Source organism: Octodon degus, unplaced genomic scaffold (genome assembly GCF_000260255.1).
Source record: "Octodon degus isolate 3935 unplaced genomic scaffold, OctDeg1.0 scaffold00114, whole genome shotgun sequence".
In the NCBI taxonomy this organism is placed as follows: domain Eukaryota; kingdom Metazoa; phylum Chordata; class Mammalia; order Rodentia; family Octodontidae; genus Octodon; species Octodon degus.
The window spans coordinates 6251917-6277994 of NW_004524690.1; the positions used below are offsets into that span (position 1 = coordinate 6251917).

Sequence of the window (26078 nt, forward strand, 5' to 3'; positions counted from 1 at the left end):
AGATAGATAGACAGACAGACAGACAGACAGACGGACGGACAGACGGACAAATAGATGAATTCCTGAAGTTAACATTTAGAACTCATACCACAAACCACAGTCTACATTAAAAAAAAAAAAAAAAAGAATACAAGATATCAACAGGTACAAATAGTTTTGAATATGCTTACTTAATTGGCTGTACTGGCCAAGCATAGATCTTACTCTTCTGGAAGAAGGTGCTGGGTTGAGATAACCCATATTGCGGTGATAATCCATCAGCTGTTCTGAGCGTTTCATACCAACTGTGGGCTTCACAGCTTCAAGCCTTTTTAATAAAGCCTTCATTAAAACAATTTGAAAGTCAATGTGAGATAAACAGCAATAGGTCATTAAAAGGCAGTATTTTCTAGCACCTGAAATTCACTAAGGTAGAAAAGATTTTAAGTTACTCTTGATAAACTATGTGAAATATTTAAACAAAATACTTAAGAGAAAAATTAAAAGAATTTTGCTATTTTATAGACAAACCATAATTCAACAACTCATGAGTATATCCTCTTTGACATCAGGTTCTAATGTTTTGGGGGCTTTTTGTACCAGGACTCAAATTCAGGACCTTGCATTTGACAGGCAGGCGCTGGTGCTGCTGGTCTATCTCCCTGGCCTCAGGTTCCAATCTTAGGGAAAGGTCTTAGAAGTTGAAAATCAGTAAACCAGATATTTTCATAGAAATGACAAAATAGTTACAATGTTAAGAATCCAGTATTAAAGCTTTGAAATGACCACAAACATAGGTAAACTGCAAGTTAGCCCACAGGACAACTTTTTTCTATATCATCTTTTTTTTCTTCCATACACTTAAAATTCACTAATGTAAGCCTTTTAAAGTGTATGAAAGTAGTATTTAGGATATTCACGATGTCATGAGTCATCGGCACTGCCATTTCCCAATCTGTCTCAACTTGGGTCTTTTGTTCTCACCTCCTGCCTTTCTATTCTGAAGCGCTGGTATCAGCACTACCACTATTTCTGACCAAGTCCAAAGAAGAGATACATTGTGGCAGAACAAGCCAACATACTCTGGAGAAGATCTGTTTAGATGAGAGAAAATTTTAGAAATAAACTCAGACTCAGAGACAAATAACGTAGGTGCAGAACACATGAAGTAGACAAACCAACTGAGAAACCATTACTGTCAACCTGGTTTCCTTTCATATAAAGAATCCTTTCTCAGTTTCTACCCTTCAAATGCTAGAACAGAGTCTGCTCCTTAAAGAAGTTTTACCCAACTGGAGTTAGTGCTTCTTTGCTGAACTGAAGCATTACTTTTGAACATAGTTCCGCTGATTGTAGTCTATGGTCTTATTTTTCTCTTTCTGTAGAAAAGGATGCTGCATAATGTAGGTGGTAAGAACTCCTAAGACGATCATCTCCTACCTGTAGTTTTCAACTGTGGAAGAAATTTCCTAGGTACAGTATCACAGCTTCACCGTGTTTTACTGGGCAAAGTAATAGTACTCTCTCTGATTTAGTCTATTTCTACTTACTGCACTTTTCAGACATCTACTTTTTTTTGGGTTGGTGGGGTCTAGTAGAAATGACACTATTTTTATCAAACTCATGATTTTCTAAGTTTATCTGGCCAGATGTGCCTTATTTTTTAATTTTAAGAAAACTACAATGCTTATTCATCAGGTGAAAACACAGTATAAAGAAATATAATCAAAATCAATTTTGAAATTTGTCAATAAAACACAAAGTAAAACTGTTTTGTAGTCTGATATATCAATTATACAGTAACTTTGGGGAAATAAAAATGATTCAACTCAACTACAAAAATCATTTGGAGCTATACCATGTGTCTGTCTGGGTACAAGGAGTATGCCCTACTTCTGGACAGCACAATAGAATGATTGTCTTTTATAAAACTTCAGGAAAAAGGGGCTGGCGAGATAACTCAGTTGAATAAGCACTAGCCTTGCAAGTACAAGGGCCTGAGTTCAATCCTTGGTTCCACCAAAAAAACAAAAACAAAACCAAAAAACCTGAAGGAAAGGAGTTTCAAGTTTCCCAAAATAATACAATGATAAATGTTCAAGGCAACAGAAATGCTAGATATCCTGATTTAATCTTTAGAGACTGAATACATGTACTAACTTCTATATACCCCTTTGTCAAACTATAAATATGTGTAATTACTATAATCAAAAGAAAGATCAGAGTTTATATCCAGGTTCTGCCAGAGTCAAATACTTGATAAAGTATTAGCAATGAAATAGCCTCAGAGGGCTGGTGAGATGGCTCAGTGGTCTAAAGCACCTACTTAGAACAAACTAAGCTAAGCAAAGCACAGGGACTGCGGTTCAATCCCCAGCACCACATGCCAGCCAGCCCCGCCCCCTGGTGGGCTGAACTGGCCACACACACACAAAATACATACATACATAAATAAATAAATAAATAAGATGTTGTGGCCTTAAAAAAAAAAAAAAGAAATAGCCTCAGAGTCAGGTTTTTAATAAGCAAATAACATATATTAAATGCTTATAACATTGTCTGACATCTAGTAAGAACTTATTAAATATTAATACTAGTATTACTGTTGCTTTTTTTTTTTTTCTAGTTGTGTGACACACAATAATTTTATCCTCCTGGCAAAGCTACAGATTATAAGACAGGACTGTATTTATACATTTCTTTTATTCTTACAAACTTTTACACAGCTAATTGCAGACAATATGTAATGAATTGAGAAAATGTAAGAATGGTTACTTATATTCTAATTTATGCTGTATAAAATTTTAGAACTGGCAGTCAGCTCAGATTCTAATAATTTCAAAAATTGTCCTTATACTCCCTTAAGTAAAACAGCAGGTTATGAAACAATACACATCACGCTGTCCTTTTTTTTTTTTTATTAAAAATGCATTTATATAGAGAGATACTGGGAAATCAACTAGAATTGTGTTCCTGTACCGTGGTACACTGGTTCACAAACTTGATTCTTTCCGCAATTCTGGTAGCAAACTGAATTGGAGCAGAACCAATCCAAATTTCCCCATAAGGCAACATTAAACTTCAACCACTGAATTTGATTCAGTTTTCATCCCATTCAGTTGTGATCAGAATTTTGGAAATAATTAAATGTGTGAACCAACAGGGTACCAATATAACTTTCAATCTGTCTCTGGGAGTGAGATGATCACATTATTCTTTCTGTTCAAGAGTATTTTTACTGGGCTATTATAAAATGTTACTAAGAAGATGAAATTAAGAATTGCTATAAGTCTACAAGATAATAGATGTTAATTAGTTCACAATGTATATGTTTCTTAACATGTTGTACATCTTAAATATACGATCTCATTTGTCAATCATGCTAAAAAATGGAAAGGAAGAGCAAAAATATGCTGAATAATTCAATAGGATGTCATAATTGACATTCACCCAAAATAGTTGTCCAACTTACTTCTGGGGAAATTGTAGTTTTGAGATTATATATATATATATATATATATATTTAAGGTAAACCACTTGGTGTTTATCCTCTATATGTCTGATATACACACACATTTGTCGATATGATTGACAAATAACACCAAGCTAGTCAACATCTATGTCATGTCACAGCCATTTTTTGTGTGCAAAACACTTAAGATCTACCTTTTAAGCAAATTTCGATAAAACAAGGTACAAAGTAGTTCCAATTGTAAGATATGAATAAGTTCAAGAGCTCTAGAGAACAGGTTGGTGATTATAGTAATACCAGCATTCAGAAGGTTGAGGGAGAAAGACCGCCTCAAGTCCAAAGCTAGACTGAACTACATACTAAGATCTCACAAAATCAAATAATGATAAATGAAATAAACTTTTAGATACCTGCCCAAATACTTTTTTATATCTAATTTCTTACTTTTCTCTTGTTGCTGAGAGAAAATACTCAACATCTACATTTGAAGGAAGAAAGGTGTATTTAGCTCAGTTTGTGGAGGTTTAAGTCCATATTCAAGAGGGTTCCAAAGCAGGGTGGCATGAAAGAGGGGCAGCAGAAGGCAGCAAAAACAGCAAGAGCAAAAAAGGGGGAGAACAAGCCTCCCTTATAGTGTAAGCAGGCTACCAAACCCAGCCGGGTGCGGCACTCACACCATCTCCATGCCCTCGCCCTCCTCTTGCACAGGCGCAGGATGTTTACAAAGTGAGGACCCTGAGCCCCTGCTGAGTCTCTTAAACTAATGCAGTCCTCAAGCTGACAAAAGGAACATCACAGAGCACTAAGAGCAGTCCTCTACACTCTACCATGTATATGCTAAGTTAAACTTCTAGACTGCTCAAATTGGCACAATGTATCAAGCATAATTCCTTTTGTAGAGAAAATTAACCTAGCTTGAATCCTGCTCATCTTCTGATGCAGAAAGATTTAAGCAAATGAATGAACAAATACTGCCACCAATTTCTCCAACTATGAGCCTTAATGTTTTCAAAGTGATAAAAGCAAAGACCTTGTATAAGGAGACCTTCTTAAAAAATAACAAGTGTTCAAAACTTGGGGAAAAAAAAATCAAGATAACTGCTCTTCACATTTTTCAAAGGCTGGAATCATGCTGAGTTACTTACCTTTATGTTATGGAGGGAGATAACAGATGATAAGCAGAGCACAAGGAAAATCATGCTATGTGAGCCGCATATTATATCATAAACTTAGGATAAATGTACTTGGACAAATTAATATTTATAATGCTAGGTATGATTTGCTAAACATTTTCATCTTTGACTATATAAAACTAAATTATCAAGGTTATAGCCCAACAAAGAACAGAAGGGTTTTGTTTTTATTTAGTTTTTTTAAAGATATATATCCTCTCATATATTAGTTTTATTTTTACAATAATATTTTAAAAAGAGGAATGTGTAAGTGGAATGCCTATGGATTTAAAACTAATGACTTTTATGTATATAGGCAGTTCTTAGAAAGCTAAAGAAAAAAAATTTGAAGTCAAGTCTATTTGTGCTCTAGGCTTTAATCCTGATACGTTACTGCAAGAACCTTAGTTTTAGCTAGGAGTGGTGGCACATTCCTGTAATCCCAGCACTTGGGAGGCTGAGGCAGGAGGACTGTTGCAATGCTGAGACAGTCTGGGCTACAAAGTAAGTTCAAAGACAGCCTGAACTGCACAGTTCTCAAAAAGACACTGTCTCAAAGAAAAAAAAAAAAAAAAAAAAAAAAAAAGAAAGAAAAACAATCTTACTTATCTCTAACCTTGCCTCCCTTACTTTCCACTTTCTCCTTTTTCTCATATCTGAGGAAGATGAGAGACATTTTTAAAAACTGGAATAATTTTTTTTTTTTGATCTTATTTTTAAGAGGGTAAAGTGACACTGTGAAAATAATCTCAATTTTAAGAGGGTAAGGCAAACTCAGTGTGCTTACTAACCACCTCTTTTTCTCCTAAGATTATTATTGTCTCATTTTAGAAAAATTAGATTCATTACATTCAAATGCAGATAAGGAGGTTTGGTTCAACAAGAATATTTCAAAACTCATGAGTTTAAAACAATCGCCACTTTTTTGGAAAGAAACTTGTAACAGAACAGTGCACAAGCAGTAAGCATGCCCTCTAGTGGACAAACCTGCCTTTTCTTTATTATTTCTCTTTCCAACCTGTCACATACCTTGTGTGTGCTTAGGTGTGCTCTACATTCCCTTAAGTTTTCATTACATGCAATGTCTAAATGTAAGTAATCTCCCTACTGAAACAAATGTTGAGGATCTCAAACTACCAGAATGGCAGTCAGTAGTATGCTTTTGCATCTAGTGCACACAGCTCCATGTTACATCGTATCTTTTGTTCCCTCTTATAGCACTACTTCAGTATCATGATTATTTCCATGCAAGTAGCTTCTGAATTGCTGGCTGCTAATGTAAGAATTCTGGAACAGAAATGTTTTAATAAATCATTCCTCATGGACACCTGGACTTGTTTCTGTCACTTGAGATGCAGCACAAGAAAGAATACAAATCACAAAATGCAGAGTACTGGACCCTGTCTGTGGACACACTTCGTAAGAAACAACTACAGAAATATGCATGTGGGTACATATATACGTGTGTTTTGAATGCAAACAGCCTATGAATAGATATAAAAGTATGTGTCTCACACTGGAAAACTATTAAAGCCAATGTACCTCTCTAACTTTGATAGGTGGCAGGTTATAAAATAAATACATAAAAACAAGTAGTTTAAACAGAAAATGAAACAAGAAATAGTTTTTTAGAAAACTACAAAACCTTATCAAGGTAGCTTATAAAAGAGCTCAAATAAGTAGAGCTTATTTTAGACAGGAGTATAACATGTTCTCTAATTAAAATGTACTTTTATAAAATTTCAGCTAAAATTTGCTTTTTAAAATGGTACTGGGGATTGAACCTAGGACCTCACATAGGCTACGAGATGCTCTACCACTGAGTTATATTCCCAGCCCTTTTTATTTTGAGATGAGGTCTTGCTAAATTGTCTAGCTTAGCCTCAAATTTAGTATCTTCCTGCCTCAATTTCTTAAGTAGTTGGGATTTTAGCTGTGTGTCAGTGTGCCTGGCACAATGTTTTCAAGAAGAAAAACTATTTATTCTGAGGAATAAGTGCCAAAGAACAGCCATGAAAGGTTCTGAGATGGTATCAGCTTAGCTTTATTTTGGTTTAAGATTGAAGAGATAAACCATCTGGATGATTAGTATTCCTCACAGTAACATAATAAATGTAGTTTTATAATAAATTGTTGGGTCTAAGTTACTCCTTATGTTTTTCACCTTTGTGTGAGTTACTTTTTGATTCCAGAGCTGCACAATCCAAAGATAACAGCTACGTGAGGTCACAGAGCAGTTGAAATGTAGCTAACATCAAACTCAGATATGTTTTAAGTATAAAATGCACAAATATCAAAGACTTTGTACCCAAGGAAAATACCTCTTACCACTAGCAGTTTATGTTAATCAGGATTAAACACTGAAATGGTAGTATTCTGGATATATTCTATTAAATACTTTAAAAATTTACCGGTTTTGACTTTAAATGTTATCATTAGAAAATTTTAAATTATACAATGACTCATGTTATGTTTCTACTCTTTATAGTATAACAAATACTGTTTACTGAGAAGAATATTGTTTACATGTAAGCCAGGCATGGTGGAACACTCCTATAATCCTAAAACTCTGGCAGGCTGAGGCAGGGGGATCACAGGTCCTAGTGCAGCCTTGGAAACTTAGCAAGACCCTGTTTCAATATGAAAGGAGGGGAGGGGAGGGGAGGGGAGGGGAGAAAAGAAGAGAAGGCTGCTCATGTAACTAAGTGTGTGAAAGCTCTTGGTTCAATCTCCTGTACCATCACCAAAACAACAACACAAAAAAGTTGTTCCCATAAATTACAAAACACGCAAAGTTAACAAGAATAAAATGCTGGTAATTTTCCAGTAAGCAGAAGCTGTTAACAGTTTCCAGTTTTTACCCTATACATATTCAGAAAAGCCACTAGATGGTAATACCTTCACTTTTCAAAAGCAAGCCCATGCTTTTTAAAAAGCTAAATATAGAATATTATCGTATGACCTAGCAATTCCATTCATATGTATATACCCAAGGAAACTGAAAGCAGGGATGTGAATACATAATTTTGAGTTCCTCTTCACTGTAGCATTAGTCACAATAGCCAAGTGGTAGAACCACTGGTGTCCATTAACAAATGGAACACATCAGAATGTGGTATTTATCCTCAACGAGATGTTATTCAGCCATTAAAAGCAAGAAAGTTCCTTTTAATGGAACATGGTATATAGCACTGATGAATCTTGAAAGCATTAAAACCAGACACTAAAGGACAAATGTATGATCTTACTTATATTTAAAATAGTATATCCCGCCTGTATTTAATATATTCTATCTATATTTCAAATAGCCAAATTCAAAGCTGGCTATGTTAGCTAATAATTGTAATTCCAGCACTGAGAAGGTCTAAGGCAAAAAAACAAGTCAGAGTACTACCTGGACAACTTGTCCCAAAGTAAAAAACTAAAAGGGTTGAAGACGTAACTCAGCACAAAGGCCTAGCTGGGTATAATCCCTTTTCCCAAAAAGCCAAATTCACAGAGATTAGAGTTACAGAGTTTTTGTATGGAGCAATAAGAAAATTCTAGAAATGATAGTGGTAGTGTTTATTTATTTATTTAATTTATTTTGCAGAACTGGCCATTGAACTCAGGCCCTTGCGCTTGCCAGGCAAATGCTTATTCTACTGAGCCATCTCCCCGGCCCCAGTGGTGGTGTTTAGAAACACTGTTTTTGGATTTAATGCTACTGAACTGTACACTTAGAAAAGTTAAAATGGTAACTTTTTACATATATTTTACAATTTCAAAAGTAAGTTCCAAAACTATGAATTGTGCACTCAAAATTGGTATGGTAATTTGATTTTTATTTTATTTTTGTATTTTAGGGAAGGGTCTACAGGGTGTTTAGGGTCTCACTACTAGATCAGACTTGCAGCAATCTGCCTATTTACAGCCTCCCAAAAGCTGGAATTACAGGCGCACGCCACCACACCCAGTCTCAACTGCCTTCTCAGGGAGCCCCGGGGGCAGAGCCAACATGGAAAGCCGGCAGGCACCAGGATCCAACCTGGGCCCCTGTGCCTGCTTGCAGGCGCTTTCATCCAGTGAGCTATTTGGCCGGCCCTGGCATGGTAATTTGAATTACATCTCAATAGTATTGTTTTTAAAAAGTTACACAAGACAGATAACCTGGACTTGAATCTGGACCTGATAGCTGCTGGCCCTTCGGCCTTCAGCAATTCCCTGTATTCACTCAGTGTCTCCTTTTTTCCATAAAACCATAGGTCTTAAGATTTCTATGAGAATTAAGGTATTGTATAATCATTTATTAAATACAAAAGGCTGCAGTTAGGTGAAAATGAATATAAAGTAAATGTAAATGTCTGTGACATACAATATTTCTATAAAACATGAAACATGAATATCATTAATATGACATGCAGAGGATATTATGTACCTCATCACCTACCAAACTCATTTCAACTTACTTTATTGCTATTTATTCTTTGACACATGCAGGGTAACTTTTTTGAAGGGGCCAAAACTAGTTTTGGGGGGTTAGTAAAGATATGCATACTGTGATGACACATAATAAGGGTTTATTTTGGAGAGAGTAAATTTAACAGCCTTAAACATTACTTTAGCTATGAATTTACAAGTTCATTAAAGGTCTAATTTTAGTTTAAGTTATTCAATTTAAGAGACTTCCTGGGTTTAGGATATTGGCTCAGCCACTTAATTACTAGCTCTGTAGAAGTACATCTCAGGGTGTAGATTAAAAACATAACTCAAACAACTAATGGGATTTAATAAGCTAATTATTTAGAAGATACTTAGAAAAATGCCTATTGTTCAATGACAGCTCAAGGAATATTAGCAATTACGCACCAAATATTATCAAGACAAGCATATGCTATCATAATAGTATTAACGTGAATACTTTCAACAGTCCTTACATATTCTTTTACAGCATCAAAGTGTAATTATATTTAAAATGTTTCACACATTCAAGTAGACTACTATATTTAACCTTTGTAAGACGTGTTTATCCTTTAAAACAAATGATATATGTAATTTGTTTTAGCTTTCCTGAATACAATGAAGTAACACAGATTTAGCCAGAGACTACTTCTCAGAAGATACACTGCATGTGATTCTTGGATCCCATTCCTATACTAACATAGCAATTTCACAGATCTAGTCAAATAAATAACAGGGCTTTTATTACTTTCCTTTCCTGGTCCTTCAATAGAGTTTGCCAGATAAATGACATATACTGCATTTTCAAGATCCACTGCTCATTATATATTTCCTCAATACATCTCTACTATATGCCTTTGTGTAACTCCGTTAGAAAATTCAGCTGTATTTAGGCTCCCTGTATGTTGCATTTACCAACCAGTACAAATGCATTTTCTTTGATAGATGGTTACTTACCAAATTTTCTCTTTCAATCCTTTGTTGCTCCCTCTGTCTATTGAGAGCACTGTGATACAACTTAGGGGGATGGCCACTTGATCTGCTGGGCACTGCACTTTTGTTTCCTGGTTTTTCAGCCTGTCTCGAGAGTTCTTTCAAAAGCCTCTGATTTTCCCGATCAATCTGTCTCACCTCTTCTCTTGTGAAAGAGTAGTTTTTCCTAGGTAATGCTGAAGGCTGATCAAAGTGATGTTTTTGAGGCTCCTTTTTATCTAACTGTAGGAAAGCTACAGAACAACAAAAAGTGAAAACAGCTAAACAGTAACTCTAATGGTAACAGGATTTAATCCTTAAAAATACAAACTATGCTAATTCATGAAAAAGTATGTATGAAACAATGCTGGTGACTTTCAGACTGCAATTACATAGGGAAAAACCCCAGATATAGCCTAGGGTTTTACCTTACTGGGCTCTTTGGGCACAAAAATAGCAAGGAGAAAAACAAAAAAAAAACAACAAAAAAAAAAAACAGCTGAGATAATAAAGGTATGGATGGGGTAGTATACTTCTTACACAGGTATAATTTATGGAAAATGATTTGTCATGTCTATTTTACAATTCTTTATGGTAGTTGAGTTCAGAAACTTCTGGGTTGTTAGTATAATAATTTAGACAGTTTTTGTTAGTTGAAAGGCACACTCCAAAAGTAAAATAAGGGGGGCTGGTGGGTTAGCTCAGTTGTTTAAGTGCCTGCTCACACAAACTCAGTCAGGAGCAGGGGACCGTGGTTCAATCCCCAGCTCCACCTGCCTCACCAGACCTGCCTTTAAGGCAGCCTGAGACAGAAAAAAAAAAAAAAAAAAAAATCCTTCTCCGAAAGTAAAAAAATGAAGTGAAATAAAATCTCAGCAATGACTGAGGGAAACAATAGCAAATAAGCTCCAAATATGTTGAAACTATCAACTTTAAAATATACAAGATTTAAGGATCTTAGTATTGTCATTAATACAAATATTTCTACTGCAAAACCAAACATTTTCTCTTTTTTAATTTTAATTTTTTGGAATGGGACTCAGGACCTTATGCTTGCTGTATCTCCAGCCCACCATTTTTTTCTTACATATAACATAAATACATTATGTAAAAATGTTTCTAACCAAGAAAAGGCTTGCATACTATGACTATCAAATGAATATTTATCAAAATGCTTAAATTCTTGAGTTTCACTGTGCACAATTATTAAACACTTGTGAAAAGCCTCTAAAAACACAGAACTTGCTGAATGTTTCCAGTTCAATATGTACCAAAACAGGAATACTTTTTATCAGATTAACAGAAAGGCATATTGATTTTGTTTTGGTCTTTTTTATACAATAGTTTTTAAAGTAACGATTATCTTTCCCTAACTATCCTTGCCTCCCATCCCTATCCCTGCCCCTCAAGGTGGTATTTGGAGACTGAACCCAGGACCTTCAAATTTATCTATATCCTTAGCCCTTTTTATTTCTAATTATGACAGGGATTTGCTAAATTGCTGGTGCTGGATCAAACCTGCAATCTTCTCACCTTAGTCTCCCATTGTGCTGGAATTATGGGCATGTATCACCTCCCCGCTTCCTTTGATTATTATTATTTTATATACTTGCCATTTCATGCTGATAAAGCATGGTACTATAAAGTGAATAGTTATTTTTAAACCACAATTAAAAATAAGAAAAGTGAGGGCCAGCCAAACAGCTCAGCGGATTAAAGCACCTGCAAGCAGGCACAGGGACTGGGGTTTGATCCCCGGGCCTACCATACCAGCCCCGCCTCCGGGATGCACTGGCACAGCTACTGAGACTGGGAATGGTGGCGCACCTGTAATCCCAGCTCTTGGGAGCTGTATACAAGTGGATCACTAAGAGTCCAATCTAGTGTGAGACCCTGAACACCCTGTAGACCCCTCCCTAAAATACAAAAATAAATAAATAAAAGTGCATAAAACCTAAATCATCTTGAAAAGATAACAGAAAGAGAAATTTGACCTCCTTACATTTAATCCCAAAACTATTTAAGATTACAGAAATTACAACATACACACACATTGGCTTTCAGATAGGAAAAATTAAATTAATAATTGGTAACTGCTGAAAACCATACAAATTTAATGACAAAAATCCCAATGGAATACATCTAGAAAGATACAGATGTGCTATATGTATGGAATTATCTTGCTTCTAGGAGATACCTATTTTATAGAATAAGGGCTCTAGCATAATTTACCTAAATGGAAACTCTAAAATGTAATTCTAAAGAAAATTGAGCTATGTTTTTCTAAAGACATTTTTAAAGTTTTAAAAGTAAAATAGAGCAGTAAATTCTTTTTTAAAAGTTAGTTAATCTAATTCAGCTAAAACCAAACAAAAGCCCAGCATTCTACTTCTCAAGATTGAAAAATAAATATATATGGAATGCTTACATGCTGATAGCAAGTAACTATTACTATCACTACATTTTTTAAAGTGGCTATGTGGTTTACAATGTGCTTTAGTACAATGCTATACACTTTGTATGTGTAATTGGCAATCACAAATGTATGACCCATGTTTTCTTCCAACAAAGATAATGTAAAAAATGGTGTCTGGTGGAGGAGGGGGGGAAATAGTGTAACTTGAATAAACTTTTAGGGATACAGATGTATTTATATTCATATATTTAAGTTTATACATCTAGAAATACTGCTTGTCTCTAATTATCCTCAGTGAAACTGCTGAACTCTTCATAGTTGTCTACTTTGTTAAAGCCACTTCATGAATGATTTGACATGATTTAATACAATATTAGCTTTACTTTCACCTAAGATAAGATATAATATTTTAAAAATTATGTGTGATGCTACCACTGGACATTTTGCCCCAAGTAACTGTAAGTCTTAGTATCAGTTATTTTTTAAAAATTCATCTTAAAGCCATATTCATTACACTTAAGAAATAACAATGGCATGTGCTTTGTAAATTGATATTTTTCAAGATTAAAAAAACCGAACATTTGTATCAAAGGTCATAATTCAAATGAATAACTAAATGTACCAAATTTCTTTGCCTTCTTTATTAACAACTTGCTAGATGAGTAATTCTGTGTCATTCTTGCCGTTTCCTTCTTTTGAATTTGGGTAGGCAGGCTTGTAGCTGTAAGGTACAGCCAAAATGATATGTGACTTTCATAGCTATGTAATAATGAACCCCTCCCCAACTTGTTTGCTGTAAAACTGCTGCTTGGAGCCCAAACCCAGCATTCAGGTTTGATTACCAGGAGGTTGCCACACTACTAAGAAGCCAAGTCATACAAAGAGGCCAAGCACAGGCACTTTGATTCTAGTCTTTGAGTCATCCGAAGGGTTGCTTTATGCACGTCTGTTGGCAGTAACAGAGCAATTGTAACTAAAACATCTGGTGCCAAAAAGTTGAGTGCTACTGAAAAAACCTCAAATATAAGGCACTTGCTTGAAGGCGTGGTGGCAAGTGCTGCTGAAGAACCCAGAACTTCTGTCTGTTGAAGTGTGAGGGGATAAAGTGGCAGTCTGTTTAGCAACATTGTTTTGTATCTTTTTTATTTTAATTTTTTTTTGTCCTGTCAGAGGTGAATATTCTATTGGCATCTAAATACTATAGGTGTTTGAATTCAACTAAACAATCTAACAGTGTCTAGCAGTCTATAATATTAGTGGGTTATCCTCAGAAGTTATTGACTTGAGCCTTTTACGGCTCATCGTATTAATATGGATTTACTTTATATACCTCGTTTTTATACTTTTCTGCTGGATGGTTAAGACCAAGATATAGCAAGACCTATATACCAAGAAATGTAGCTTTTGTATCTGATAAGGTCAGCCAAGTCAGGCTAGCTTTGAACTCTGTAGTAGCCCAGGCTAGCCTTGAACTTATGGGGATCCTCCTGCCTCAGCTTCCCAAGTTCTAGGTTTACAGGTGTGTGCCACCATGCCCAGCCTGAAAGTATTAATTTTATCAACAATAAATTGATAGGATAAAGGATAGAGTTAAAAAAAAATTGATCAGTTTTCAAACAAGATTTACAAGGAACACAAAAAAGCTGGGACTCCTCCCAGCAGATCTCAAAAACACTCAAAGAACTGTACCTGAAAAATCACACCTGGGGAATCTCAGCTAGACCTGATTTAAGTCCTGAATCTCAAGGATGGTAGCATCTTTGGAAAAGGGGGAATACAGTTTTACATATGAAAGGAGCATAAGTAATTATAAGGACAGAAATAGGATTGAAGAGATATTAAGATGTCCATAAATTAATTCCTCCATTAAGAAGTAGGATCTATGTCTCTCCCTTCTAAGCTGAGAGTATTTCAACCAACAGTGTGTAAGAAATGATGCTACATGACTTCAAAGGCTAGGTCATAAAAGGTAATGAGATTTCTGTATTGTTTCCTGGAACACTTACGCTTGGAACCTTGAGTTACTATGTAAAATAATCCAACTCTGAAACTCCCATATTGAGGAAGCCAGGCCACATGTGATGAGGCCAGGCCACATGTTGAGGGAGACCATGTGTGGGCTTTCTGGTTGGTAGTCCTTGTCTTCCACTGTCCTAATCCCAGGTGTGGGGGGGCGATGGAAGGCTCCTCTTACACTTTCCCTTATTTGGGCAAGAAATGCAGCAGCACCAATCCCTGCTTGCCTTGGCGTCTTCCTGTGGTCCCAGACATCTGCTACCAATTAGCAGCCAGTCCCGCCCAACTATTTCTGCTGCGCGGCTATTTAGACCCCGCTCCGTCTCTTGTGTCTCTTGCTCTGTGTTGTTCATCCCCATTCCTCCTCCAGGTAATCACCCCACGTCTCGACTCGCGGGACGAGTAACCCAGGAACCTGACATGTGAATAAACAAGCATTCAAGTGATTCATCTCAGGTCATTGAGTCACCCCTACTTCTGAATCTTTTAAGTGACCGTATCATTTGTTATTCAGAAAGGGCAAGGGCCTGAGTTCAATCCCTGGTTCCACCAAAAAAAAAAAAAAAAAAAGAAATTGTTATTCAGAAAGGGTAACTATTTTATCACTTTTTAAATAAACATTGTAACAGGAGCTTGTGTTACAGTTTAAATCTAGAATGTCTCCTACAAGCCTGTTGGGGGGGGGGGGGGCTGGAAGTGCAGATCTCCCTTCCCAGCTCTTCCCTTTGTTTTCTGCTTCCAGACCACCATGTGAGCAGTTTTTCTCCGCTAGACCCTTTTACAATGCCCTTTCCTGCCTTGGAGCCATCTGATTATGGAGTGAATGCTCTAAAAACCATGAGCCAAAATGAATCTCTCCTTTAAGTTGTAGGCATTGAGTACTGTGTCTAGTGATTGGAAGGTAAAGACAGCTTGGGATGTAGCTTGGTGGTAGTGTTTGCCCAGAATACATAAGGTCCTGGATTGAACCCCTAGTGCCACAAAGAAAGGAGAAGGAAGAGGAAGAGGAGGAGGAGGAAGAGGAGAGAAAGAGGTAGCAGAAGGAGAAGAGAGGGAAGAAAAAAAAAAAAAAACATTGTGACAAAAAGAATACTTGTGGGATAAGGATAGCCAATAAGTAGAGTTAACAGTTTTTCTGCTTTTTTATCTGATTATTAATCTTCCTTGGTGGTTAAGCCTTCATTAATTTTACTTCTATTTCTGTTTGCTTTCATGATAAGTTCAAAATCAATGATTGTTAACATACATTTTTGGTATATTTGGCTCATTTACTAACAAAAACATCCTTGTTGTATTTCTTTTAGGACTTTTCATATCCTAAATTCTATTTTATATCCCAATAGGATTGATATTTCCATTTTTTCCTTTAAAATTTTTTTTAAGTTTATATTTATTTTTTTGGCAGAACCGGGGATTGAACTCAGGCCCTTGCGCTTGCCAAGGAAGTGCTTATTCCACTGAGCCATCTTCCCAGTCCCTACAATGCTGCTTTTTTTCTTTTTTTTTATTTTAGGGAAGGGTCTACAGGGTGTTCAGGGTCTCACTACTAGATCAGACTCATAGTGATCTGCCTGTTTATAGCCTTCCAAGAGCTGGGATTATGGGCACGCGTTACCACGCCCAGTCTCAATTGCCATCTTAGTGCGCCAGGGGGGCAGACCTGGCTCTGCAGGCCCAGGGATTGAACCCACAGCCCCTGCACCTGCACTGAGCTATTTGGCCTGCCTTTAATTTTTTTTTTTTAATTTTTTAAAGAGTACAAAAGTTCATTCTCTTTTCCCAGTAGCTATTGTACCCTTCAGATTTCCATTTTCCATACCCAGTCTCTAGGGACCTCTCAGCGCACCCTGGAGGCAGAGACAGCACAGTACACTGGGGATTGAACCCTGGACGCTGCGCTCTGCCTAAACAGGCGCTTTAGTCTGCTGAGCAATCTGGTCGGCTCTTTCTTCTATACTATTTTAAAGGTTGTTTTACGTTGGATTTTCATTTTGCTCTTTCACAATTCTTTTGGTATCTGAACACCTATGGTTAGCAAAACAGAAGCCTTATCAAAGCCACTATTTGTTTTCAATTTCTTTTTACTATGGTAAAATGCAAGATGAAATTTACCTCTTACCTTTAACTGTACAGTTCAGAACTAAAATATACTTTCATAATGTTGTGCAATCATCAATACCATCCATCTCCGAAACTGTGCCCTGGAAAGCTACAACATTCTACCTAATGAAAGGGGAGAAGCCCCATCTCCTCTTTCCCTAAGCCCTGGGAATCATAATTCTATTTTCTGTTTCATTAACAGGAATTTCCTCAGTACCTTATACAAGTGGAATTATAGAGTATTTGTCTTTTTCGAGATTAGCTTATTTCACTTAGCATAATTTCTTGGAGGTACATTTTTAAAGATAAACAGTATTCCTGATTTTATTCTCAATACAATGATGCTAATAAGTTTAAACCATTGTTATTTGGACCCTCAATTTTATGTTTTTTTGTGTGTGTTTGACTGTGTTGCTTTTGTTTCAGAAAAAAACTGTTTTCCTGTTACTTTTTTCTTATTTTTAAAATGTTTTTTCTTTTTCTTTTCTTTTTTTGCGGTACCAGGGATTGAACTCAGGACCTTGCACTTGCTAGGCAACAAGTGCTTATTATTTTATTCTTGTTTTGGAAGATTTACTAAATTAAACAATAAACTTTTTCCCTAAAATATTCTCTACAGTTGTAAAGCACTTTATATACTACAATCACATATTCTAGTTCCATTCTTCTAAAATTTCTTAAATTTTCTGGCCTCAAGATTCTTCAATTACTTCTACAGGTTGAGAATCTTAAAAGATCTGAAAGAATGATTATGCAGGTCACATATGTACCATATTATAAATTAAAAGTGAAGCACTTTAAAGATTTTTATTCATTCTTCTACAACATACCAAGTACATTTTAACATAAAAATTTTATAAGAAACAAAAGCATTGGGGGGCCGGGGAGATGGCTCAGTGGAATAAGCGCTTCCCTGGCAAGCGCAAGGGCCTGAGTTCAATCCCCGGTTCTGCCAAAAAAAAAAAGAAAAAAAAAGAAACAAAAGCATTGGGCCAGGGATATAGCTCAGTGATATAGCACCTGCCTAGTAAGTTTGAGGTCCTTAGTTTGATGTCTGGTATCCCTCCCCCGACCAAAAAAAAAGGAGGGGCTGGGGAGATGGCTCAGTGGTCTAAAGCACCTACTTACAACAAGCTTAGCAAAGCACAGGGACCGCGGTTCAATCCCCCAGCACCACATGCCAGCCAGCCCCGCCCCCTGGTGGGCTGAGCTGGCCACACACACACACACAAATAAAACTAAAAAAAAAAAAAAATTAAATTTAAAAAAAGGGAAACAAATAAAAATATTAATGAGTGGCAAAATGTAACAGTTTTACAAATTGTTTAAATTGGTGGTTTAAGAGAAGACCAGTGGATTTTCACAGCTTCTCTTATACTACTGCGCCGTCATTGTCAGGTCACTCCTGATAGACACCACTTGTATCAGGAGAACAAAGCAAGCCGTGCTTAGTGCGTTTAGTGAAGAGTTTTGTCTCTATGGATCCCTTCTAAAATCACTGAATTTGGTCCTGCAATAGTTTCAAAATTTACATGCTTTATTGTGACAGTAAGGCCTCTGCTGATTCTAGCTTAAGTGTTTGGAAGTATGTTGTAGTGCTAGGTTAGGATTGCTAGTAGCTAATTTCAGGACAGGCATCCCTTTTCTTTCCCTAAGGATTGCACCCAGGGTTTTCACATGAAGCTACATCCCCAGCCCTTTTTAAAATTTTTAAAAATTTGAGACATAGTGTCATTAAATTGCTCAATTACCCAGGCTGGACTTGAACATGCAATTCTCCTGCCTCAGCCCCCCACAGTGTAGGCACTACAGAAATGTGCTACATGATGCCTAACAAAACCCCCTTCCTTCCAGGGTCTAACAGGCTCTGTGTTTTTCCCCTGCACAAGTCATGTCACTTCACTCCCTCCCCTGCTGGTATCACCTGAGTAAAAAATGTAATCAGCTCCTCTGCTCATCAGGACTTCTTCAGTTTTCTTCCTTTTTCTTTTTTTTTTTTTCTGGCATGTGGTTCCAGAGATCGAACCCTGGTCTCTGTGCACTTGCCGAAGCAGGTGCTTTAGACCACTAAGCTATCTCGCTGGCCCCCATTTCTTTCTTTTATATCCCAGGGTACTGGGATTACAGGCATATGCCACCAGGGTTGGCTCTCCTCCAGATTTTAAGGTCCTTTGTCTATTCAAGGATTTATATAGCTCAAGGTTAAAGATCTAACTCCAAGCTCAATCTTAACACTTACATATCAAAGAAAGACAGATTTGGAGTAGGCATGGGAAGTTCCCCAAATCAGCCTCCCAAATAAGAGGAGGAATGTTTAGAAGTTTTACTGTATCTCAAGGTCTACTTTAAAATCATGCATCCAATAATACTAATAAACAATTCCTTTTTAACAGTCCTCACAGAACCCCAGAACTCTGAATTTGGAATAGGCTTGAGCAATAAACATCAACTATTTCATCCACAAATTAAAAAATCGGTTACTAAGTTGCTTATAGTCAGGTAGGTAGGTAAATCCCAAAAGCCTAATATTTTTTTTACTACATTTCTAGAATTTTCTCCATCTTCTTATGTATCCAATGCATCACTATTTAACTATTCCATGGTCTGTATTGGCATATTTCATTTTATATTCTTTTACTGTTTCACATGCTTAATATCTTACAGTTCAAATTTGTATTTAATAAACAACAAAAGCCCCTCCCTCCTTTTTTGTGGTAGCAGGTATTGAACTCAGGACCCTGCACTTGCCAGGCAAGTGCTTATTCTATTGAGCTATCTCCCCGGCCCAAAAGTTCTTTTAGGGGCCGGGGAGATGGCTCAGTAGAATAAGTGCTTGACTGGCAAACACAAGGATCTGAGTTCAATTCCCAGTTCCGCAAAAAAAAAAAAAAAAAAAACCAACAACAACAACAACAAAAAAAGTTCTTTTAAACCAGTAAGTGTGTTAACTATGTAGGCCTCTTTCACTATGTGAATTCTTGCCTAATATTCACTGTAAAACTTGGGAAATTTTTACTCACTCAAAATTTATTACTAGTATCAATAAACTTTTTAGATGTATCTCTATGTGTGAAACAGTGAAAATATTTAAATTCAGAGAATGCACAGTACACCTGCTTTCCTCAGTTTTTCTCTAATAGGATCACAAACTGTCAGCAAAAATTTTTGAATGTGTTATACATTATCATTACTATCTTCCCAAGATTAAGTAGATTTATCTTCCAAGTAAATAAAAAGGATTATAAAAACATATGAGTCAATAGGGGCCTAGAGAAAATTATTAGAAGTTGAAAGTGATAAATAAAAGCCTGGATATGCAATCACTTCCATCATCATGGTTGTTACATGGTAGAAAAGAGAAGAATTATGAAAACATTTTGGGATCTGAAAAGAGTCGAGGTTCACATGGAATATGAATAATAATTTCTTAAAATATAGATATAGCTTAATGTAGTGGACTGATAGAATTACTATTTAAAATGTTATAAAGAAACCCTAGTAGATCACCAAATTAAGGATTCCAATGACAGATGCATGAACTGGCACAACGCTGCCTTTGTTTGTGTGCCTTACAAAGCCCTGGGCACACTGACGAGCATCTTAGAACACAGCTCTCCACTGCGCTGCAGTTGAGGCAAGCTTTCATATACATTTCAGTACAGCTCTGTGTTGATATTTTCCCACAGCATTTTATTATAATTGGAGAAACTGTTCTTATGAACTTGGGGTATGATTAATATTTTTCCCATTTACGACTTAAAAATATATAGATTTGCTATATCTAGTTAAATTTCACAAACTGGTTAGAAAGGAGTACTAAGAGAAACCTATATTTGCTTTAAATGAAACAAAGTAATTTAGCATCATAATGTACAGAGGACAGTTTCAGGATTATTTCTAACAACTGAGTGCTGGTTAGAAATGTAGCTGTTTGGGCTCTATCCTAGTTTTACTAAGCCAGAATCTACATTTAAAATGCCAGAACAACTTGGATGCATATTAAAGTCTAGGAAGCTGTAGAGCACAAAGTTAACTACCCATTAGCCAACACTGCTGCTTTCTTCCTTAACAGAATCTGCTCCCAAATCCCACCTTAACTCAGGCCAGGGTGAGCGTGACTGGCTGGGAATAATCTCATTCCCTCTGCCAATGACTGGTTCAGGAATGGAGTATAACCCAATTCTATACAATGAGACTAAGTGCAAGCTGGCTAGGGGTACTATGAAAAGTTTCCTCCATCCCAAAAGTAAGAGTTTCTCTTTGGACACTGTCATATCTGAGGTAAATACCCAAACCTGCTATATGTATTTCTAGTAGCCTATGAATGAAGATTGCACCGTAGGAGGAAGAGAGTGATAAGCATTTTGTTTGCAAGGCACTAACTAAGTGTGAAGTCTCCAGTCCTAATTAGCTTTATAATATAATATTTTACCTAATAATGCAAATGATATTCTAGACATTTTTATAGAATACTTGGCAAAGTTACCATAATATCAGTAATCTCAAACAACAGAAGGTGCCTGCTAGAAAAATCTGTGCAAATTCATAGCATTTGATAAACTAACATTTGAATTTTATATACAAAAAAAAATTTTTTTAAACAAGATCTTGTGGGCTGGGGAGATAGCTCAGTAGAATAAGTGCTTGCCTGGCAAGTTCAAGGTCATGAGTTCAATCCCCAGTACTGCCAAAAAATAAAAAATAAAAATGAACAAGATCTTGCTATATAGTTCAGGCTGGCCTTAAACTTCCAGTGATCCAAATGCCTCAGCCTCCCAAGTGCTGGAACTAATAGGCATGCGCCATCACACCTACAGATACACAAATTTAAAAAAGAAAAGTAAATTACCTTTTAAAAGATGATTCAGGTCCATTGTGTCATGTAAGACTTTTTGCTTACATCTGTTGTCAGAACTGGAATCTAATACTGGTGACTTTGGGGTGAGACTAGACCCATGCTTTTCCCTCTCTTTCTTGGCTGCTTTCAAGCATTTTGAATCATTTTTTAAAACCTCAACATCTTCATATACTCGACTCATATTTTCCTGTTTTTTAACTTTTGCTTTTTGGTCATTTGATGTGCCCAGTTCAAAAGACTGAACAGGGCTGATGTCTGGAGTTGATAAAGGAGTCACATCTGTCACAGTGTCTTCAGACTCCTCAGTAGAGTCAGCAATCTTTGCCTTTGTACTTGAAGGTTGGGTTCCTGATTTTGTTCCCGATTTATATTTCGGTTTTGGTGATAAGAGGGTATGTTTCCTTGATGATGGACGTGAATGAGATTTAGAGATGTCAGGTCCTGTATCTGAGCAGTCTGTACCTAAACTTGAAGATGAGGAAGACAAAGAAGAAGAGGAGGAACTAAGTTTCGAAAATTTTTTGTTCATGCTTTTTTTAAAGTTATGAGATGGTTTTGCTGACTTGGACCTCACATGACACTTTTTTCCATCATCACTACTTTCTTCCCCATCTGTGTAATAATCATCCTCACCTTCTTTTATAATTTTGGGAATTCTATTTGGAATGGGCAAGTGTATTTTATGTCCCATTGTAGCACGACACAATTCTTTTGATCTTGAACTGGTCAATGATAAAGAACTTCCGGTTTCTATATCATTCTCTACAGGGTATTCCTCTAGAAAATTTTTCACATTTCTTTCATTTCCCTTGTCAGTAAGATAATTTTCCTTTGTTTGTATTCCAAATGCCAAGTTCACGCTTTCTGTATCCTTATCCATTCCCTCTTTAGGGTCATTATCTTGCTTGTTAAAAACTAAGTTATTTTCACATTTCTTTGCTTCTTCAAAGTCACTATCAAAAAAAGAATGGTCCACTTCACCATCTGATATATCGCCAAACCGATCCATGATGACAAAAATGTATCTGAAAAAAGAGTAAAATGGAGCTATCAGACTAAAACGTAATTTCCAAAGGCTGTTTTTGTTAATATAGCATTACATAATTTTCTCAAACCAACAAATTTGGTTGATATATAAAGAAAAACATTACAAAAATAAATAAAACAAGGGCCAGCCAAACAGCTCAGCAGATTAAAGTGCCTGCAAGCAGGCGCAGGGGCTGGGGGTTCAATCCCCAGGCCTGCCGGCCTGCCGGCCTGCCATTATGGCCCCGCTCCTGGGGCGCACTGAAATGGGGATTGAGACTGGGCATGGTAGCGTGTGACTAAACTTGATAATCCCAGCTCTTGGGAGGCGGTAAACAGGTAGATCACTAAGAGTCTGATCTAGTAGTGAGACCCTGAACACTCTGTAGACCCTTCCCTAAAATACAAAAATAAATTAAATAAGCAAAACAAAAAATAGTGAAGTAATGATGGGAACCTAGAGGCAACAGCAAGTTACACCAATTTGACAGATAAGTTCAAGAGAAAATTAGAAGGGGCCGGGGAGATAGCTCAGTTGAATAATCACTTGCCTGGCAAGCTCAAGGGCCTGAGTTCAATCCCCGGCTCTGCCCAAAAAAAAAAAAAAAAAAAAAGAAAAAGCGAAAATTAAAGAGTTTATCAAGGCAAGCATATCACAAACTTGGGTACCTAGATGAATCCGAAGGAAAACCTGCCTTTTATACATTAGAAACAGTTTACAAGAAAGAATGGTACTGGGCCAGGGAGATGGCTCAGTGGAATAAGCGCTTCCCTGGCAAGCACAAGGGCCTGTGTTCAATCCCTGGTTCCACCAAAAAAAAAAAAAAAAGAGAGAGAGAATGAATGGTACTAAAACCTTGTAAGAATCTAAGGCTGTCTAAACAACATTACTCTAACAGTAGTAGTACAAAAAAGAATGCAAATTTCCATATTTCAGTACTTGCTGAATAGAGTACTTTGGGCCTATTCTGTTTCTTCACTGCAGTTCTTAAGAAAACAGAAAATAACATATTACCCCTACGTAAAATCTCTACGAGGCACAACAGTGCATGCCTATAATCTCAGTTACTCAGAAGATTGAGACGGGATCACAAGTGCAAGCTCAGCCTGGGCTACCTACTGAGACACCACCTGGAAAAAGAAAAGGGGGGGTTGGGGATGTGGCTCAGTAATGGATAACTCTTGAGTACTAGGAAAAAGAGAAGTAGGAGAAGCAGAAACAGTAGGAAGCCCTCCTACTGCTCCTTCTTATTAACAAAAACTAAGATACACAAAAGTTGCACAGGTAGCTTGGAGTCAAAACTTCTAAAATTTAATCACCAGTTCCATGTTCAGTACAATGCTGAGGCAAAACGACTATGTAACACATCTGTGCAAATAAATAACCCCCAGGTATTGGACATACAAAACTTACTGAAAAACACAATCCTCAACTGCACAACATAATCATAAGGGACAAAGCAAGAAATTAATGGTAATAAAAGTTACTACCCATAAGCTTAACAAATTAAATCAGAGATATGGATACTATATGACATATCAAGGCCACATCAGAGAAAACCAAGTCTGTGAGCTTATTAAACCTACCAGGCCAACAAACAATGCCCTCACTTGGACCCAAAGAAAGGGTACCCAACAACATGGGTACAAGGACAACATACACCAACACATCATCTCATCAGCCCACCTGCAGGATGAATCACAAAGTTGGCAGGTGAGGAACTGGCTTTCTGCTGCCAGGCCTCAACTCCACTCCATCTCTGTGCTGACATAGCCCACTCAAGCTGTCTGCTGTTTGAAAGTGGGCTCTAAACCAACTCTACCCTCTCAACAGGTCCTATGTTAACCCTGGAACCTCAACTTGGTCTGTAATCTTATCTGGCCACCTATGGTGAGTTTTCACATTTATGTGGGCTCTTAGTCTTCTATAATCTATATCCCATTTTATGAAGTGTGATATGTGATGTCAGTTTCACAGATATTACTAATTAAGATTGGAATAAAAGAATTTGCAACTGCTTATCTCATTGAATATCAAGTGAAACCTAGTACTCAGCAAGATATGGCTAACAAAACTGAATAGCTTGTGAATTTATTATTCAACACAGTCTTGAAGAGGAGGTAGGAAAATCACAAGTTTAATTAAGACCCTGGGCAACTTAGCAAGACTCTGTCTCAATTTTTTTAAATTTTAAAATTTAAAAGGGTTGCAGGTGTAGAGCAGAGTGAAGACTCTGTGTTCAAGAGTTGTATGGGGTAGAATGGGGTGTATGATGCTGTGGAAATAAGAGTACACAAATGTATCTGGTCTATGTTAATAGCATATCTCGCTCACAACATATACATGAAGTTCAATACTAGAAGAAATGGACTAAAACATTCAAAACATTTGCCTTGTCTGGGGTAGGAACTACTGTTTTTATTACAGACCTTACATTACTAGTTGACTTACAAATCTATGTATGGAGCACATAAATTAAAAAAAAAAATATTTTAAACAGCAATATTCCACAAATCAGAAATAAAGTAGAAACATCACACTATAAAGTCATAACCCTAAAAAGCTATTTGCCTATATTATTACTGTACAACTACTGTACACTGGTGTAAGAAGCAGAGTCACATCTGTTACAGATAATCTTAAGTTCACAATGGATCTCTAATACTATTATTATACATTTAAAAAGCCAAGGATGCTCTGGAAGGCAGCTGATTTTATTACAGAAAGTAAAGAAAACAATCATCTTATTGGAATATTTTATTGTTGCCAGAAAGCACAATATTTAAATATGCCTGGAGTAGTGAAAATTAAAAGATCAAGTTTTAAAAGATTGCCACTTATAAACTAGGTACCTTAGCACTGAGCAATAATATAGAGAAAATAGACAAAATAAAAATAATACTCCTGTGGAAAGCTATGAGTCTACAATGACATATAAAAAGCAGCACAAATAATATGTACTACATTAAAGAAAAAATGTACACATACATGCTTACAATTATTTGTAGACAACAATGCAATTCTGTGCTCTCTATCGTCAAATTATGACTAATTCATTATATCAAATCAGGCAATAAAAAATTGCATAATGAATACCCTAACAGCCAGCATATTTTGCAGCCTTTAGTTCTTTAAGTGATCCTACAACCTAAAGATTCAATAAACAAGTATAGCTATGATTTACAAATAAAGCACAATTCTATTACTAACTATAATGTGATACATTAATATAATGGGTTAAGCATATATGGCAATACATTTTATCATCATTAAGTACATTTTGTTTGACTTTAAGGCTTGGAAGACTTTAGAAATTCATATATATTAGACTTGTAAATTTGTATTATTATTTTACAATGTTCCAATCAAACCCAGGGCATCAAATACACAAGGCAAGTACTCTGCTGTTGAGCTACATCTCCAACCCTTAGATTTATAAAAAAAATTTAACTGTAATCTTTTCAATGCTTAAGAGAACCTGACTGCCTAAATCAGTTTAGGTTAAGTAGGTGCTTTAGACCACTGAGCCATCTCACCAGCCCCATCAGTTTAGTTTAGACTGACTTGGTTTATAAACAAGTCTTGGTACATTCTCGGTGGATAAGAAATTCTGAGTTTACAAATGG

General features: G+C 36.4%; 1 protein-coding gene across 5 annotated transcripts in view; it reads right to left on the reverse strand.

The window, feature by feature from the left end:
* Cfap97 (cilia and flagella associated protein 97) overlaps window positions 1-26078 on the reverse strand; it is a 44950-nt gene that overhangs the window by 13115 nt on the left and 5757 nt on the right. For 4 of the 5 annotated variants that reach the window (XR_002817731.1, XM_023699649.1, XM_023699650.1 and 1 more), the window contains exons 2-5: window positions 21417-22450; window positions 13074-13172; window positions 10021-10289; window positions 171-321 (exon numbers count right to left, since the gene is read on the reverse strand). Coding sequence is in view for 4 of the 5 variants with exons in the window: in XM_023699649.1 (XP_023555417.1) it covers window positions 171-321; window positions 10021-10289; window positions 13074-13172; window positions 21417-22434 (1537 nt within the window). In the remaining variant the exon portion in view is untranslated. The remainder of the gene's footprint in view (window positions 1-170; window positions 322-10020; window positions 10290-13073; window positions 13173-21416; window positions 22451-26078) is intronic. The other variant, XM_012516593.2, reaches the window with a different exon arrangement.